The 18,081-nt window shown below is 55.9% G+C and overlaps 2 protein-coding genes across 2 annotated transcripts in view; one reads left to right on the plus strand and one right to left on the minus strand.

Moving 5' to 3' along the window:
- Positions 1–134: 134 nt before the first annotated feature.
- TBC1D17 (TBC1 domain family member 17) lies at positions 135–13,762 on the minus strand. Its single transcript, XM_024768654.1, has 17 exons — positions 13,569–13,762; positions 13,027–13,125; positions 12,746–12,820; positions 8,178–8,301; positions 7,187–7,394; positions 6,592–6,703; positions 6,330–6,488; positions 5,837–5,965; positions 5,657–5,760; positions 5,040–5,134; positions 4,469–4,585; positions 4,274–4,374; positions 4,096–4,195; positions 1,850–1,947; positions 1,567–1,683; positions 938–1,024; positions 135–856 (listed from the first exon to the last, which is right to left on the minus strand). The coding sequence occupies exons 1-17, from the start codon at positions 13,587–13,589 to the stop codon at positions 659–661; spliced, it is 1,944 nt and encodes a 647-aa protein (XP_024624422.1). The 5' UTR covers positions 13,590–13,762; the 3' UTR covers positions 135–658.
- An 809-nt stretch (positions 13,763–14,571) lies between these two features.
- AKT1S1 (AKT1 substrate 1) overlaps positions 14,572–18,081 on the plus strand; it is a 7,704-nt gene continuing 4,194 nt past the window's right edge. Inside the window, exons 1-2 of the mRNA XM_024768792.1 lie at positions 14,572–14,687; positions 17,916–18,080. Of these exons, the coding sequence (XP_024624560.1) occupies positions 14,572–14,687; positions 17,916–18,080 (281 nt within the window). The remainder of the gene's footprint in view (positions 14,688–17,915; position 18,081) is intronic.

The following is an 18,081-nucleotide window of genomic DNA, read 5'->3' on the forward strand; positions in this document are numbered from 1 at the left end:
CGCGGGCTCCGTTTGGGCGAGTAGGAGGTACAGGATGGACACTGCTTTGCGCCACTGGTAAACGTTAATCACAGTGCCCACAACGGCTGTCACGACACAGTGGGATCCTTAAGCAAGTAACAAAAAGCCCAGCCGACACTGGGTTAAACACGAGTTTATTTTTCCCATAACAAGAAGCTGGTAAGTAGGGCCCCAGAGGGAGCAGCCCCGCAGGCCCTTCCATCTCGGTTATGTCCGGGATGTGCCCCTGCACCCCATCCTCACTCCTCCAAAAGCCCCAGACTCAAGCAGGTAAGGGAGCCCTGCCTCCACAAACCGCCACCACTCACCCCCAAGGGGCCTCGTCTTAGGCCTCACTGGCCGGGTCAGGGTCACAGTGGTCAGACGTCGACTCTGCAGAGTGGTCAGAGGAGACCACGAGTCACCACCCCCTCTCGATCCAGAGCCAAGCCGGTGTGGTGGCCTCCCCGCTCCACCTACTCGAGGCCAACCAGATAGGAAAGTGTCAGTTTCAAGAAACCAGCTAAGAGAAGGGAGGCCTGGTGGAGAGCCCCGCCCCTCTTTGCGCCTCCCCTCCCCAGCCTCCGGGAGGGGCGGGGTCGTGGGGGGGAGCTGGATAAAGTGTCCGGTGCTGAGCAGGCCGCCTCGCCCAGCACGGTTAAGAGTCCGCACATTCCTCCTCCTCTGGCAGGATTTCCAGGCTGCTGTCAGGCTGCGGGACTGTGTCCGCGGGGGGCGGCGGAGCCGGTGGGGCGCGGGTGGGCGACAGCGGCAGTGGGGAGGCAGGTGGCGATGGGCTCTGGGGCTCTGCGGGGGGCGCCAGGCCTAGGATCTCCTGCACGTTGTGGGGCAGCTCCTGGCGGGTTGGCGGGTAGGGAGCGAGAAGTCAGAGGTTTGCTGGGGGTTGGGGGGCTATCGGGAGGGGTCAGGGACTCACCCGGCAGGCGGTCAGCTGCCGGTAGAGGGCCTCGGCCCGCGTCAGCACGTCCTCCACGCTCAGCTTCATGGTCAGCTCGTTGATGTGCTGCGGGCGGGGGTGGGTCAGGCCTGCCTGCCTGCGATCACCCAGCCACCACCGCCCCAGCACCTACTCTGTGCCTCGTGCTGGGGTACAACTGAGGGAAGACAGACCGGGCTGGCCCTCTTGGGGCTCACAGTGGAGCTGGGGGATCAGGAGAGGTCATGTTCTCTCCAGCTGCTTGCCAGGTGCAGCATTCAAGGAAGAAAAAGGGCACCGAGCCCCACTGCCGCGGCCCCGCCCCACATTAATGCACTGGGGCCGGGGCAGGTGGCCCACTCGTGCATGGGTCACATGCTCTGTGAGGGCACTGCAGGAAGCCAGGGATAATGGGGTAGGAGACAGACAGACCCCGTCTCCTGGCCACCGTGCTCACAGCTTAGCCAATCATACTTTCCACAATCCTATTTTGAGTACCTACTACCGAAAGGTACTGTGGCACAGGGGCAGGGCCAGCCTCCACGGAGTTCACACCCAGATGATGTGTCTTCACACAGGTCAGGATGGGCAGGGGGAGGGAGGGGACTGGGAGGGAGCCAGGGTCTCACCTTGAGGATCTCATTGGACCCGAAGCCTGAAAGCATGAGGGTGTCCCGCTCCATGTCCAGGATGGCGCAGGCCACCAGCAGGTGCAGATTGGGGCCAGGGAGCCCCGTCCACAGCACCTAGCAGTGCCCAGGGGAGGGGTCACTGCAAAGCCTCTGCCTCAGGTCCCACCCAGGTCTGCCCCACGCCCTGCCCACCTCCCACCAACCTCCCTGCCCCATCCACTGGCAGTACAGCCAATCCATTTCTCCTTCTCGGCCCTCCCACCCCAACTGGCTGGCTCACCTCCCATAGCCGAAGGACATCCGGGAAGGGGAATTCCCTCTTGAACCAGATAAGCAGCCACCGGAAGCAAAAGCAGAGAGAGCCAGAGTCCTGGGAGTCTAGGGGAGGACAGCAGTGGGAGGGGCGGCACTCAGCTGAGAGCAAGCTCAGAATCAACTCCAATCCCGCTCTAATTCACAGGGCGCCCGGGGGTCGGACTGGACTCTAAGAAGTCACCCTGGCTGTAAGGACCTGCACGAGTCTACACAAGTGGAGGGACAGCTTCAGAGCGGGGACAGGGACACTCAGCGCCAGCAGGAACCTTCCCATCCTGCCATCCGGGCTCCAGATGAGGTGAGCTAGCCCCGTGGTCTCCGCCGCTCTCATGTGGAAGGGAGGCAGTAAGACCAGTCCACTCAGGGAAAAAATCTATTCAACATCCAAAGCTGGGGGAGGTGTGAGGAAACTGGCCCTCGCGTACACTGCTAGCAAAAACGTAAGCTGGTAGAACTTTCTGGGAAAGCAGTGATGAAGACAAATGTTTCAAAAGATGTAAAAATATGTACTGCACTGGATACAATATCACTTCTTGGAATTTAACCTAAAAAACTAATCCACGAATATAGATTCATCACTGTGAAAAACTACAAATAACCTAAAAGTCCAGCAGGTCAGGTTAAATCTATTCTTATACATCATTAAGATGGACAGAACACCATGTAGTCGATAAGACTGATGATGTAGGGCTTCCCTGGTGGTTCAGTGGTTGGGAACCTGCCTGCCAATGCAGGGGACACGCCAGGGGACACGGGTTCGAGCCCTGGTCCAGAAAGATCCCACATGCCGCAGAACAACTAAGCCCGTGCACCACAACTACTGAGCCTGCACTCTAGAGCCCACATGCCACAACTACTGAGCCCGCGTGCCACAACTACTGAAGCCCACGCACCTACAGCCTGTGCTCTGCAACAAAAGAAGCAATGAGAAGCCCGCGCACCACAATGAAGAGTAGCCCCCAGGGGCTTCCCTGGTGGCGCAGTGGTTGAGAATCTGCCTGCCAGTGCAGCGGACACAGGTTCGAGCCCTGGTCTGGGAAGATCCCACATGCCACGGAGCAACTGGACCCGTGAGCCACAGCTACTGAGCCTGTGCGTCTGGAGCCTGTGCTCCGCAACAAGAGAGGCCGCGACAGTGAGAGGCTGCGCACCGCGATGAGTGGCCCCCGCTTGCCACAACTACAGAAAGCTCTCGCACAGAAATGAAGACCCAACACAGCCAAAAAATAAATCAATTAATTAATTTTTTAAAAACTGTTAAAAAAAAAAAAGAGTAGCCCCCATTCGCCACAACTAGAGAAAGCCCGCACACAGCAACGAAGACCCAACACAGCCAAAAAATAAATCAATTAATTAATTTTTTAAAAACTGTTAAAAAAAAAAAGAGTAGCCCCCATTCGCTACAACTAGAGAAAGCCCGCACACAGCAACGAAGACCCAACACAGCCAAAAAATAAATCAATTAATTAATTTTTTAAAAACTGTTAAAAAAAAAAAGAGTAGCCCCCATTCGCTACAACTAGAGAAAGCCCGCACACAGCAACGAAGACCCAACACAGCCAAAAAATAAATCAATTAATTAATTTTTTAAAAACTGTTAAAAAAAAAAAGAGTAGCCCCCATTCGCTACAACTAGAGAAAGCCCGCACACAGCAACGAAGACCCAACACAGCCAAAAATAAAAAATAAATAAATTAGCTTATCATCATCTGCATTCAAAAAAATAGTACGAGCAACAGCAACTTTAACTTTCTTCTCTTTACGTGAATTCCCTGCATTTTTTATATTGAACAAGCAATGCAGTCAAATTTAAAAGCCGAAATGCAGCAGTCCCCGCCCCAGCAGCCCAGAGAACCAGTTTCTAATCCAGGCTCAGGGGTGACTGGAGATGAGAGCTGGTTGGAGATGAGGAGTGTGAGGAGCTGCGCCCAGGTCCTTCGTCTGAAAAGTCTGACAGCACACGAAGGAGCCACCTCAGCAGGCAGCGGGGGCACGTTTGGCAGGGGTAGGGGGCCCACATCTGCATTTGTTGAGGTTTTGCTCCAAACCGCAGTCCTGCTTTTACATATCAATTCTGGGTTCTGTGGGGATGTTTCTCTTGCTTGCACCACGTCCAAACATCCTGGACATTGTCTGTGGCCACCCCCAGAGACTCTGCAGCAAGGTGTGTGGGCCCACCATCATCCCCTGCCTACCCGCCGAGACACGTACCCAGGAAGTCGCAGAGCGGAGGGTCCAGCACCCTCAAGAGGAGCAGGAGTTGCCCAAGTTGCCGCTTCATCGTCTCCTGACTCTCCTCAAAGTTCCCATGCTGTGGGAGGGAGGGCCACGTGAGGAGCCGGACCCCAGCTTCTGAGGGGGCCTGTCTCCCAGCCCTGCCAAGCCTCACCACAAGCTCCATGAAGCCACAGAAACACCAGAAGGCATCCACCTCGTTCTGAGTGACGTAGAGGATCGGGGAGAGAAGGTCACTCATGCCCTGGACGTAGCCTGGGGGGACATGGGGTCAGGGCCCAGCCGAGGCCTGCAGCGTGCTCCCCCCGCAAGGCCAGCCCCCAGCAACTGCCCCCGGGCTGTGCCGCACCGAGGTCAAAGTGGTACATGCAGTAGGTAAGGAGGATGTCATTCAGCAGGCCCAGCCCCGGGTTCTCGGGGCCCTCGTAGAATTTGTTGTTCCTATCGGTGCGGCTCACATCTCTCTCTGTGGGGACAGGGGGCAAAGCGCAAAGGCGTGAAAGGTGAGCCCTGTCCCTGCCGGCCGGCCGCCAGCACACCTAGGCAGGTGTGGGTCATCCAGAAACCATCTTGAACGCTCTCACGTGAGGTGCCGTGCTTCACGCTCACCAGCTCGCCACACCCTCCCAGCAGCTGACAGTTACTAAACCATCAACAGATGGGAAGACTGAGGCCCAGGGAGGTAGAATCACTTGCCAAGATCTCACAGTGAGTAGGTGGTAGATTTGAACCCACGGAGCCTGGCTCCCCTCCCGTGCTCCCCCATACCCGACCCCAGGGCCACTCACCCCTGTTCACCCCCGTCTCACTCCCCTCCATCCCTACAGATGGCCTTGCTCCTGCTCTTAGGGAGACGGGGCTCCCTTGGGCCCCTCCCGGCTGTTTCTGGTCTCACCATCCCACCCTTGCCCCCCACCAACCAATGAGGCTGCGGTATCCGCGCAGCAGTGAGTTCCTCCGCTCCTGCTCCGGGCTCACAGATTTCCACTGCAGCTTCATTCGGAAATACTCGTCCCTGAGGGGAGCGGAGCGGGTGAGATGTAGGGACACCCCCCCGCCGCCTCATCCTACAGGGCTCAGCCTAGCTCACCGCCCCTGTGCTTCCCCTTCCCCACATCTCTCATGACACACAACACCCTTGTGGGGTTTTTTTGTTGTTGTTCAAAGTCTGTCACCCCCATTGGACAGAGAGCAGCAGGGGCAGGGACCGGGACACACGGCAGAGGCACAAGATATACCAGGAACGAGGAGAGGTGGCCCCATGGGGTTAGGAAGCCCCCTGCAAAGCGGTGACCACTGAAATAGCACGGCGCCAGAATGAAAACGGCATCGGGGATGGGCTCTGGGCCCTACAGGGGCAGGGCCTGGCCCACTGCCTCTGTCCCCGCTGTGCTCAGGTCGATGGCCCGTCTGTGCACGGGTAGCGCGCTGGTGCCGGGCCGCCCACTGGGATATGCTGTTGATCAAAAACCTCCAGTCGACTCAGGAGGCCAGAGGCTGGAGCGCAGCAGGGCAGGAGCCACGGCGTCTCACTCACGTTTTCTTGCGCACGTGGGCCTTGTGCTCCTCGGCTGAGCCCTCCCAGCTCAGGTACCCGAGGAGGAACTTCCAGGCCTCGCGTCGCAGGCTGGGGCTCAGACCCTGGAGGGCAGAGGGCAGCTCAGACGGGCCTCCCCTTGGCTGCCCACCGACCCTGCCCACCCGCTCGGCTCCTCACCCCTGAGAAGATGCGGGCTTTCAGCTCAGGGACCTGCCGCAGGCGGCCCTCGGGGCCCATGCGGCGGGCCCACTCCTCCTCCGTGACCGGAGGCGCCCGCTCCACAGCTGGCCTCGGCCCTAGCTCCACCTGGGGGACAAAGGACGAGTGAGCCCAGGGCCTCGGCCCAACAGCGCTCCCCAGCCCACCGTGGGCCACTCCGAGTCAGCTCAGAGCCCTTCTAAGCTGCACGGACGGACAGAACGTTTGGGGCAGGAAGCATCTCCTTGGCTGGGTCAGTGAAAAAGTCACCCCCCAAGTCAGGAAAGCCCCCCAGTAATAACAGGCACCAGATGCACAGGCTACAAGCACCTTCCACCAAGTCACTCATGAAACCCGATGAGGGCGGTGCTGTTATTATCCCCATCTCACTGGGGAAACAGAGGCCCAGGTAAATGCAGTCCCATGCCCACGGTGACCGCCAAAGAGCAGCAGTGTCCACCCTGATACTCACACAAGAAATGACCTCAAACCCGGGCTCAGGTTCGTCATCGGGGGCTGGAGGCAGGTCAGGGGAGGCCCCCTCCTGGTGTGGCTGCAGGGCTCCCCGGAAGAAGTTGGTCACACGGGAGAAACTGCTGAAGGTGGTGGAGTAGGGGTCCTGGAAGAAGCGCTGGGGACAGGGCCGAGGGGCGGTCACCGTCCACCCTCCCTGCCTGGCCTGCACGGCCCGCCCTTCCCTGCCCACACCGGCCAGCCTGGCGCTGGGGACTCACAGACACCACGTTGGAGCTGTCCTGGTCAAACAGCTGGAGGTGGTGGAAGGAGTTGGAGAGGGCCGAGGAGTCATGGGGGAAGACAAGGTAGAGGCGGGAGTCCTGCGGGGAGCTGTGGGCAGGGCATCTGGGTGACACACAGGCAGGGTGCCCACTTTTTTCTTTTTTTCTCAGTGTCGACTGCCCATGGGGAATCCCTCATCTCAGGCCTGAGACCCCAGCTGGACCCCGGGGATGGCACAGGCCCCAGGGCTGGTCAACGAGGGCCTTCCACCTCCCTGGCCAGGGTGACTGACTCAGGGACAGGCCAGCGAGAAGCAGCCCCAAGATGCTGCTGGAATGTGGGAAAGAGGTGCTTTCTACCCACCGGGGCCCCCAGAGAATGACAGCAAACTCAGAAAGAAAAAGAGCAACTCTTTGTGCACTCTGGGACCCGGGTCCCGCCTGATGTCAAACTGCCCTTTGATGTTGCAGTTACACGTGCCACTCAAGTCTCTATTTCCTGCCTTTAAATCAGTCTGGGTTATATTACTTTCACAGCCCTGAGGGAGTCAGGCTGCATCCCTGGAGGGGTGGGGCCTGGGACAAGGCTCACCTGGCCAACAGCAGGTAACGGCTGAGGACACGGAGCAGGGCGCGGGTGCCCCCGCGGTGGAAGTGCAGGGCGGGCAGGGAGCCTCCGGCCTGCGTGACCAGGACCAGGTATGCCCAGCTGAGGCCCGGCTTGGAACGGCGGATGGACTTGAGCTCCCCCAGACTCACGGAGAAGGCCCAGGAGCCCCGGGGGGAGCTGGGCTCTGCACCTAGGGGGACAGCAGCGTCGGGAGCAGGTGGGGGTCGGGAGGCGGGGCCGTGTGGAGCCAGAGGCGGCTCAGGCATCTCCTGAGAGCCCACTGCGAGCCAGCCCCGGGCCCTCTGGGAAAGGAACCCAGTAAAACTGGACGGGAGCCTGGGGGATGCCTGCCTGCCCCCAAATCTCCCCAGGCTCCCCACGTCTGTCCCCCGCCCGCCCCAACCCTGCCTGTCTCACCTCCGACCCTCTCTTCACTCTAGACCCCTCTCAAGCCACAGCAAAAAGGCTGTGGTTTCCTAAACACACCCAGTGCCCCACACCTCTGGCCTTACCCCCGCTGCTCTCTCTGCAGGGAGAGAAAACTCTCAAGCATCCTTCAGAGCTAGGCTGTGGCACCACCTCTTCCTGGAAGACTTCTCTGCCCCCTAGGGGGTTAGATACCTCCTCTGGTGCCCCCAGCACCCTGTGCGACTCCAGGATGGCCCGAATTACCCTGTCACCCTGCAACCGTCACCGCCACAGCCTTGAAAATTCCATGGGCAGGACTTACGTGGAGGTGCCCACAGCCAATCAGGGAGCCCGGCCTGATGAGCAAGGCTGCAAACCTCAGAGACGCTGGCCACGCTGGACCGGGGCTGGGGACCGCCCTGCACCCCCCACCCACTCTCCTGGGACTGGAGGCCACTGTGGGTGGCCATCTTGACTGTGGGCAGCACAGCCCACGGAGCCATGACCACTGAGGGTAAGTCGTGCCTCCACCTGCCCCCCCCCCAGGGGCAACAGCTTAGTCTACCTCTCGTGGGCTCTGAGTGGCGGTGCCGTGGCCGCACGGTGCTGATGACGGCCCAGTCGGGTTCATAGCCGGGGTCAAAGGTTGGTTCCTCCTCAGAGGTGCAGGAGTCTCCCCCACTGGTGTCCTTGGGGGAAGACAGGAAAAGAGACTGAGGGACTGTGGATTCAGAGTTTCCAGATCTGAGCCTCGAGGCCACCCTGGGAGGTAGCCCCATTGAACAAAGAGGGAAACTGAGGCACAAAGAGGACACAGCACTTGCTCTCAGGGTCGGTCACCCAATGCAGCCAGGGAATGGGCCAGGACTTGAAGCCAAGTCTCACGGTGGCTGTAACCAAAGCATCCCCACATAAAAAGCAGACAGCTAGGTAGGGGTTGGGGTGCTTTGCAGTCAGACTGCCAGAGGTCGCTGTGCTTAAAATAAGTAGGTAGGAGTTACTAGAGTAACTCAAATCAGGACCAAATCAGATATGACTTCACACCCACTAGAATGGCTAGAATAAAAAAAGAGGCAATAGCAAGTGTTGGTGAGGATGTGGAGAAAGTGGAACCTCTTACACTGCTGGTAGGATTGTAAGATGGTGCAGCCACTGTAGAAAACAGTCTGGCAGGTCCTCAAAAGGTTAAACGTGGAATTACCATATGACCCAGCAATTCCGCTCCTAGGTATACACCCCAGAGAAATAAACATGAACACCCACACAAAGACCTACACATGAACGTTCACAGCAGCATTATTCGTGACTGCCAAGAAGTGGAAACAACCCACTGTCCACCAAACTGATGAATTAACAAAATGGGTAGATCCATACAATAGAATTTTATTCAGCAATAAAAAGGAAGGACGTTCCGATAGAGGCTACAATACGGATGAACCTTGAAAGCAACCTAAATAAAAGAAGCCAGTCACGAAGAACCACGTAGAGTATGATTCCATTTATGTGAAATATCCAGAAAAGGCAAATTTATAGAGACAGAAAGCAGGTTAGTGGTTGCCAGGAGCTGGAGGAGGGGAGTACAGGTACAGGGTTTCTTTCAGGGATGATGAAATGTTCCAGAATCACACAGTGGTGATGGTTGCAAACGTGTGTGAATACTAAAAACCACTGAATTACGCACTTTGACAATTTTAAGTTTTCATAAAGCTTGAATTTTTTTGAGTCTGAGGGTAAGTGAATTCTATCTGAATAAAAGAAAAAAATAGCTGGCTCGTATTCTGTTATGAAAATAACATGAAGTGCCCAGCATGGGGCCAGCTGGTGGCTGCTTTTATTGACATGAGCTCAGGGGCCTGTTGGGCAGATTCAGGGAAACCATGCAGAGCAGGGCCATGCTGAGGGTCAGAGTGCAGTAAAAGCCGATGATGCTGGCCATGAGCCATGGAGGAGGGCAGGGAGGGGACAAAATGTGTGAGGACTGCAGCAACTGTGAGAGAATTCACAGCTCATGTGTCTTCTTCTTCTATGGGAAAGGCTAGAAAGGTAAAACATTTCCCAGGCTCCCCTGAAGTTGCGTTCCAGGCACAAGAGCCTACCAGTCAGATGCACTCAGATCTACAAAGTGGAAATTGGATAAGGGCAACTTCCTGCCACTCTGGCTGGTCTTTGGCTGACAAGGAAAAAGGAGGAGTCTTATCTCTGTCTTCATCTTCCTGCACACAGAGTGGTAACTGGGGCAGCAGTGGGGCCGATTAGCAGCTCTGATTCTCGAACTTGACAACTCCAATGACAGTCCCATTCCCTACAGCCCTGCCCTCACTGGATCACAGCTCCCCTGGCAGGTCAGTTCTGCAGTGTCAGTCCTATTCCTCTAGCTTTTATAAAAATTCTATAAGCCTCCATGTCTTTGCATTTAACCCCTTGTTGCTTAAAGTAACTGGAGTGTTTTGTGACTCTTGCAGTAAAACCCTGCATGATTAGAAGGACTCAGACTGTGGGTCTACCCAACAGCCATTTCTGCTGGATATTCCAGACTGACCAGCCACTCCCACAACAGAAGCTGAAATATCCCAATATCCACTTTCCCAGCCTTCCCTGCATTTCTGAATGGCCTAGGGACCCAACTCTGGCCAGTGGAAGCTGAGGGTACATCCGCGGGGAGTCTGAAGAAGGGAATTCCTGATAAAAAGGCACTTACAGGAGTGAACACCCTATTCAGGTTAGCCTCTATGTGCTGTCAAGGGAGGACATGGTGTTTGGAACTGTGGCAGCCAACCAGGGCCATGAAAGGAAGACCAAGGAATGGCAGGGACACCTGTCCACAAGCTGCCAAACCAGCCCCTGGCAAAGCCATCTGTGCCCTCCCTGTTTTGTGACATGAAGAATTTGATAATTTTGCCAATGTTTACACAAAATAATGATAATTAGTGTGCTGTCTGTCAAATGTTTGCAGCTCTCCACCCCTCGGGCATACAGTAGGATTACAGCTCATTGAACTCTACTGGCTGAGTGGAGACATGCAACTCGTTCTGGCCAAACGGCTGGGATATATCACTTCCAAGATGGACTGTTTAACTGCCAGGGAAAAACTTCTAGAGATCTCTTTCCCTCTGCCACAAGGAATGAGACCTTTAAGATGCTGGCTGCTCTAGCAGCATGGTGAGCAGAGCTCTTTGGCCAACCTGAGATACACATAGAGAGTGAACAAAAACAGTTAAAAAGGCTGGAGCTCCAGCAGCCCTTCTGGACCAGAAGGCAGCCTTAAGGACAGATGCCACATGTTGAGGATTACAGAGCAAAGTTGGAAGGAAGCTGAGTCATTGATAACATATGAACCTATACTGCTGACTTCTGGGCTTTGTAAAAAGAGAGAAATGAGCTGTTATCTTGTTTAGGTCGCTGGTATTCCTGTTTCTATTACATACAACCAAATGCAACTCCTAACTGACGCAAAGCTTTCTGGAAAACCTCTTGTTTTTACTGATAAAAAGGACAGATATGATTGGTGCCCTGCTGGCCCCTTTTTCCTGCCTTAAAAGGCAGATGCAATGGCTGCAGCTGAAGTGGTCATTTAAACACCACTAGAGCAAGCACAGTAGGTTCTCAGCAATCCAAGCCTTGATGTCACTAACCAAGGACAGCAGCCTCATACCTTTTGGAGTCTTGTGAGGTGAAAGAAACAAACTTGTTTGCTCACTGTGTTGTCAGCTCAGTTTTGTGTTCCTTGGAGCTGAATGTATCCTGAATTTATATGTGTCCTTCCATTGATGCCCGTCTCAGTGGGTTTCTGTTATTTGAAAATAAGAGCGCCAAGGAGGACAGCAATATTCTCAAGAAAGGCACTCAGACTGCCTGTGAGGTTGGTGAAAATGCAAAATCCTGGTTGCTGCTACTTAAACTTCTATAGGGGAGGAATCTCCATTTGAAACCCCATGGCCCCAGCTGAGGCTTCATCCTCTCTTCCTGGCCCGTCACACTGGCCTCCTCCCCGACCTCCCAGCCCCCAATCTCCCTCCATCTGGTCCTTCCATCCATCTCCCACATGACCCCACAGATGGGGCTTTCCATACCCATACCTTTCCCCTCCCAAGGCTAACCTTGGCCCCCAGGACAGGTCCAAGCTTCTCAGCCTGGCATTTCAGGCCCAACCATCTTTCCAGCAAAACCCTCTACAGAGACATCTCACGTTCCGTTCTGCCCTGAAACACCCTTCTTCCTTCTGTCCCTGAAATATATTGTTTTTTGGGGGTTTTTTTGGCCATGCTGTGTGGCATGTGGGATCTTAGTTCCCCAACCAGGGATTGAACCCATGCCCCATGCAGTAGAAGCGCAGAGTCTTAACCACTAGACCACCAGGGAAGTCCCCGCTGAAATATATTCTTGCCTGCTTCTCATCTTTAGAGTCCTAGCCCAAATGTCTGCTCCCCAGAAGGGGATGTGCTCTGGAGTCAGTATGTCTGGGTTCAAATCCAAGTTCCAGTACTTCCTAGCTTTTCTGACCTCAGGAGAGGATGAGAGGATGAGGTTTCCTCTCATCGTGCCTCAATTTCTCAAAAACAGAATGAGGGGTGAGGGAGGACTTAGGTAGTGTCTGGGTTGGATTCATCTCTGGGTCCCAGCACCATCCAGCACAAGGGCCTGACAAGGAGACATCTGGAAATGAGAAGGGCGAGGTCTTGTACCCGGGGAAGGAAGGAATCCTGGCGAAGTGGATGAGTAGCCTCTGTCAGGTCTTGTTCCCTCTCTGGACACGATGGCAAGACTGCCCAAGAAAAAATGCCACACTCCGTCAAGTCCTTATGGGCTGAGAGCCCGTGGAACCTGAATCCACAGGCTGAGTTGTCCTCTTGCACCCTGGCAGAGCTCTCCCAAGAAGCAAAGGGGGTGAGGAGGCAGGCAGCTACCCCCATGGCCACAAATCTCATAGTGTCTACCTTCTTTCTGTGAATGGACATCTTCAGCCCCATTTCACAGAGAAGACGAAAGTGAGGGACAGAGAGAACTTAGGTCCCAACCAGGACCACACATGCTCCTAGGGTAGGTCTGGAATTGTATTCAAGTCCTTCAAATGCTTTCCACTGCCCCGACCTAGAAAAAAAGCAAGTGGAGAAAGGGGAAGCAAAGGTAGCCTACCTTCTTGGAGAAGAAGATTTGGGTGGAATCTCCAGCCTCCTCTACAGGAGCCCAGTGCAGCAGGACGTCATTGTCCTGAGGGAAAAAAGAAGGGGTTGGGAGTGCTTCCCTCCAAACTCCCCAAACCATATTTCCAAACTTCCTCCCAGTTCTGGACCCTCAGCCTTAGAAAGCCACCTCTCCTTCCTAACCTCCCGTTGCTGACCTCCATACTATACTCCTACAGACGCCGCCTCCCTCCCGCTCTAGGCCTGCCCGAGCCCTGCTCTCTCCCGGTCTACCTTCTCCACAACACGGATGACGCCGGCGATGAGGGAGTCCGGGTCTTGGTGCTTCTTGGCACTGGTGTGCAGGTACACGCCTCCTTTCTCAAATACCACCTAAGAACGGGAACCATTGAGGGGCGGGGGCCCAAGCGTGGGAAGACACTGAGGGGGCGGGGCTCAAAAGAGAGCCAATGGGAGCAGACCCGGGGGAGGAGCTATTCACCTTGGGGGTGGGGCCCAGGGTACATTTACCTAGGGGATGGGGCCCGGAGTGAAACCTGTATAGCGCCAGGCTTCTCTGGCACTCCGGAGGATGGGGAGGGGAAAAATGCGGAGTGCATTCCAAACTGGGCGAGCCCCAGGGGGCGGGGCTAAACGATATGGGTCTCCCTAGGGCAGTGGAAGGAAGGGTGACAGCGTGTTTACTAAGGGAATGGTATGCTTGTTAAGGAGGTGCTGGGCTCCCAGAGTCCCTGCAAGTCCTGAGAAAGAAGCAGACCACCGGAGGGCGGCGTTTCGCATAGACGGAAGCAAAAGAACGCGTCTTCAGTGCTTACCCTGTAACCGGCGCCCTCCATAGCCGCGGCCGAGACCTCACTGCCCCGGCTCCCTCCTTTTCCGGGTCAGCGTGCTGTCACATCCGGATAGGAAACTCCCCTCAAGCCCAGACAGTGGTGGCGTCCCCATGTGTTCTAGAATAGGAATGGGTGTAACCATTTTTCAGAATGGGGTGGTTAAACTTGAACCACGAGGTTTCAAGTCACGACACAGACGCTAAAGGTGGAACGGCCAGTGCGCAGGCGCAGCGAAACAGTCCTAACGGAGAAGTAAACAAGGGGGCGGGTCCAAGAGCTCCACCCCCTCGCTCAAACTGGCTTGGAAAGGCCTACTCCTTTCTCCATATTGTGTACTGGCATCGAAGCCAAAGAGATGCCATTTTGCTCGAGGGCACGGGCAAGGCCGGTCAACTGCGGCCATGTTAATGCGGGGCGCGAAAGCAAGGTCCTAGAAGAGAGAAACGGTTAAAGAAAAAGGTGAGAGGAGCTGTACATCACACGAGGCCCCGAAGGACTCGGGTTAACGGGATGAAGCCGTCAGTATCCTCGGGGACGAAGCGGTCCCAGACGAATTCCTGAGTCACCGTCGAGAGAAAGCGTTCTGAGCCGCCATATTGAAGCTGGGCAAACCGAAGCAAGAAAGGATGCCATCTTGGATCTTTGCCAGCCTTGGTGCTGAGGGGTATAGGCTGGAGATAGAGCCCATATATACATTATGGGCAAATGATGCCAGGCTGGTTGCCATGTCATTAACGGGCCCTGCTTTCCACTAGTTCTGTGGAAGAGGTTATTATGGGGGAGGGACGTTAGGTCGCTTGCATTAGTATACTGTGGTCCTGAGTGTGCGTGTGCATTTTCCCCATATTTCTTGGGGAAATGTTTCCGAGCAAGCTGAAGCTTTTTTTTCACCATCTTTCTTATGGGCACCGTGCCGTCGCCATTGCTCCACTGTGATCCGGCGAAGCCCCCGTGGCCGCCATGTTGGTCTCGGGCGGCCGAGATAATGGAGGCGGAGTGTGAAAAGTGGAGGCGGGCCAACCATGCGGAAGTGACGCAAGGCACCGCCATGTCTTTTGAGGGCGGCGACGGTGCCGGGCCGGCCATGCTGGCTACGGGCACGTGAGTGGAGGCGGCGTTGTGAACCGCGGTGTGGGGAGAATTTGGCCGTCCGGAGGAGAGGGGTGCTGGGAGGGCGAGCCGCTCGCGGGAGGAGTATAGCCAGCGTAGGTCAGAGGGCAGAAATCGCCCAGTGACCCTACGCTGAGCGCTGGAAAGGTGTCGCCCGCGGGAACCGTCGTGTCTGACCCGAGGCAGCGCTTAGACAGCCTTATTCTCCGGTCTCTAGACCCACTAGGATCTTTACTTTAGCCGTGGACCATGTCCACAGGGTCGGGGGGTTACTTGGTGGGGCTTCGGGGCGCCCCTCACCCGTCCAAAGGCGGGACTTCCGGTCCTGGCCCCCACCTGGGCGGGCTTTCCTGTTTTCTTCCTAGAGAAGTGGGTCTTTCCCTGGACCCCCTGGCGAAGTGGGGACTCTGAGCGGTAGAGAAGGACCCCGGACATTCACCTGCCCCCGGCCACTGGGTGCATCCTCGAGTTCCTCCCACCTTGGGGCGGGGGAGGGGTTTACTTCCAGTTTGACAGGTGGTTGGAGGGGACTTCGCTAGCATCCCTCATTCCTTGGGGGGCTTTTCCTCTTTCCTCATCTCTTTCTGGAGTCACTTTCCTCACTTCATTTCCTCACCTCATCCTAAAAGGCCAATCACCTTACCTGTCCCTTCCTCCTCCTGTGGAGGACAGGTCTTACCTCCTTCTCTCCCTAATCCTAAACACCTCCATTTGGGGGGAGGGGGGATCTTCCATCTCTAAGCTCCTTGGAGATACAGAACTTCCTCCGGAAGCTGAAGGAGTGGGAGACCCTCCTGTGAGGTACTTGGCTTGGCTACTCTCCTGTTAGTCCTGGCAACTCTCCTGTTGGGTAACCGACGCCAGAGAGCTCCCAAGCCTTGGCAGAGAGGTCTGCGTGAATCACCCTTCTCCTCTTTGAGGTGTGTGGGACCCTCATGACCCACTCACTCCCACTTCAGCTATTCTAAGCTATAGGAGTTTGATCTACTCTTAGAGATGTTGTCTAAGAAAGGAGTTCAATCTTGGTGTCCCAAGGGAGTGAGAGCCCCCTGGCCTAGCACTACAAGGCTTTGTGACATTGGACTAGTCATTTCCCTGCCCTGAGCCTCAGTTTCCTCCGTCAGATGGGGCTGACCCAAGGAGTGGCTGTGAGACCCTGTGCAGCTCCCAGTTCTGTTGGCTTTTGGAGTCAGGCAGACAGCAGTCTCACCCACTTCTGCCCTTTCTAGCTGTGTGCCTTCTGGTCAGTGCCTTAAGCTCTCTGAGCCTCACTTTTCCTATCTGGACTAGGAGATCATAAATCTTTCCCCATAAGGTAGGCAGGATGGCATTTGGGATTAAGAGCAGGTTGCCAGATCCAGGTCCCAGCTGTCCATCTCTCTAGCTAAATGACCCCGGGCAGGATACTGAATCTCCCCAGGCCTCCATTTGCAACTGTAAAGTGGGGTGATCATAGCTCCTCCCTCATAGGGGTGGTGGGAGGGTGGAATGAGATTGTTGATGACACACTCGGGTCCCTGCCTAGCCTGTGGGAGATGTGGTGTAAACCTGCTTCAGGGTCTGTCAGGACTGGTACTGGTTGTGCCTCACTGCAGGGCTTTGTACTCGGTGAGCTTCAACTGTCTCATATGTAAGGTAACAGCTCCCACCTTTGTGGGTCAGGTAGGAGGGGAGATGACAGGTGCCGAGCCCCTGCACAGAGTAGGTGCTTAGGAAACACTGGCTTCTATGATCTTGAGTCACAAAGGGCCTGCGAATTGAAATCAAACTTCTATGACCCTAGAGGACTAGATCACAGCCCTGCTTGAATTCCTGCAGTGACGGGGAGCTTGCTGCCTCTCTGCGGAGGCTCCTCAGCGGCCCAGCAGGCCTAGCTCAACCACTGGTTTACAGGGAGAAGACAGGCACAGAGAAGGCCATTCAGTGGTGCAAAGTCACACAGCAGTCAGGGCAGGAAGCCAGGCCCCTTGTCCCTTGTCCCTGTCACCTTGTAAGGAGATGCATCCAAGCAGATTGTCTGCTTAGGGCTGACCTGTCCTGGGGCCACAGATCACTGACCTCGGGTTGCTCATATTCTGATGGAGGAGGCAGCCAGAGGTACAGCTGTCACAAGCTTGTGTGACATGAGCTATAGTGGAGGTAGCCCAGGGCATTGTGGGTCTAGGGAAGGCATCTGATCCATCCTGCGGGTCAGGGAAGACTTCCAGAGGACCTGCCGGAACAGTCTTGTAGGAAGTGCGAGAGCTTTGTGGGCAGAGGACAGCTGGCACCCCATTTTCTGCTCAACTCCCGCTCTCTGAGACCTACCATGTGCTGGGCAAGGCTGGTGTCTCAGAGATGAATTTGACGCCCACACTGGCTGGGGAAATGGATGTGGATCCAGGCAGTGCTCCCCAGAGGGATATGTGCTAGAACGGGGGTCACTCAGACATTGTGGGAGCTCACAGGTGGGGAGGGGCCAACCTGAGCTCCGGGTGAGTGCAGGAGTGACAAGTACATGGAGGACAAGTGGTCCAGGTAGAGGGGGTCCACCTTGACTGAAGGAGCGTGTAAGGATATGAGGCCGGGGGCAGGCCCTCCAGCGCCCTGCTAAGGGGCTGTGACCTTGTCCTGGGGATGCGGGGGAGGAGCAGAGGCAGCTCCAGGGGTAGAAGGACCCGCTGGGGGGCTGTGTGCCAGCTGGACTGGAGGCTGGGGCAATGGTCCAGGGCAGCACCGTCCATCAGAAATATGATCTGAGCCACCTGTGTAATTTCAAATCTTGTATGAGCCACATTAAAAAAAGTGGAAAGAAAACAGATGAAATTCACTTTCACCCTATATTTTATTTAGTCAGCATAAATAAATGTGATCATTTCAACATTTAATCAACTTCAGATTGCTCATGAGATATCTTACATCCTACCTTTTTGTGCTAAGTCTTGCAAACCCCGTGTGGATTTCACACTTGTGGCACCTCTGACTTTGGATCAGTTACATCTCAAGTGCTCCCTAGTCACGTGTAGCTGATGGCTTCCATGTTGGACAGGGCAGGGCCAAGAGGAGAGAGCTGGGCTGCGGGGATGAGGGATGGGGCTGGGGGAAGATGCGGAGCTCAGCTGGGATCAGGTGGAGAGGAGAGGTGGGGGTGGAGTCCAGGGACTGGGGGACACACGGGGCTGGGTGTGGACGGCGAAGTCAGCGAAGCCTCAGCCTACTGTGTCGTGCTCTGCCCCGCAGGGCGCGGATGGCGTCGGGGCGCCCCGAGGAGCTGTGGGAGGCCGTGGTGGGGGCTGCCGAGCGCTTCCGGGCCCGGACGGGCACGGAGCTGGTGCTGCTGACGGCTGCGCCCCCCCCGCCCCCCCGTCCGGGCCCCTGCGCCTATGCAGCCCACGGTCGAGGGGCC

This window comes from Neophocaena asiaeorientalis, unplaced genomic scaffold, assembly GCF_003031525.2.
Source record: "Neophocaena asiaeorientalis asiaeorientalis breed wild unplaced genomic scaffold, Neophocaena_asiaeorientalis_V1.1 scaffold629, whole genome shotgun sequence".
NCBI classification, from domain to species: Eukaryota; Metazoa; Chordata; class Mammalia; order Artiodactyla; family Phocoenidae; genus Neophocaena; species Neophocaena asiaeorientalis.

Excerpts from the sequence above, each read along its gene's own strand:
- TBC1D17 (XM_024768654.1), bottom strand. The coding sequence starts at position 13,589 with ATGGAGGGCGCCGGTTACAGG. Across the intron at positions 6,704-7,186 it reads CGTTACCTGCTGTTGGCCAG|CTCCCCGCAGGACTCCCGCC; the intron begins GTGAGCCTTGTC and ends CCCTGCCCACAG. Across the intron at positions 1,684-1,849 it reads ATGTCCTTCGGCTATGGGAG|GTGCTGTGGACGGGGCTCCC; the intron begins GTGAGCCAGCCA and ends GGGCACTGCTAG.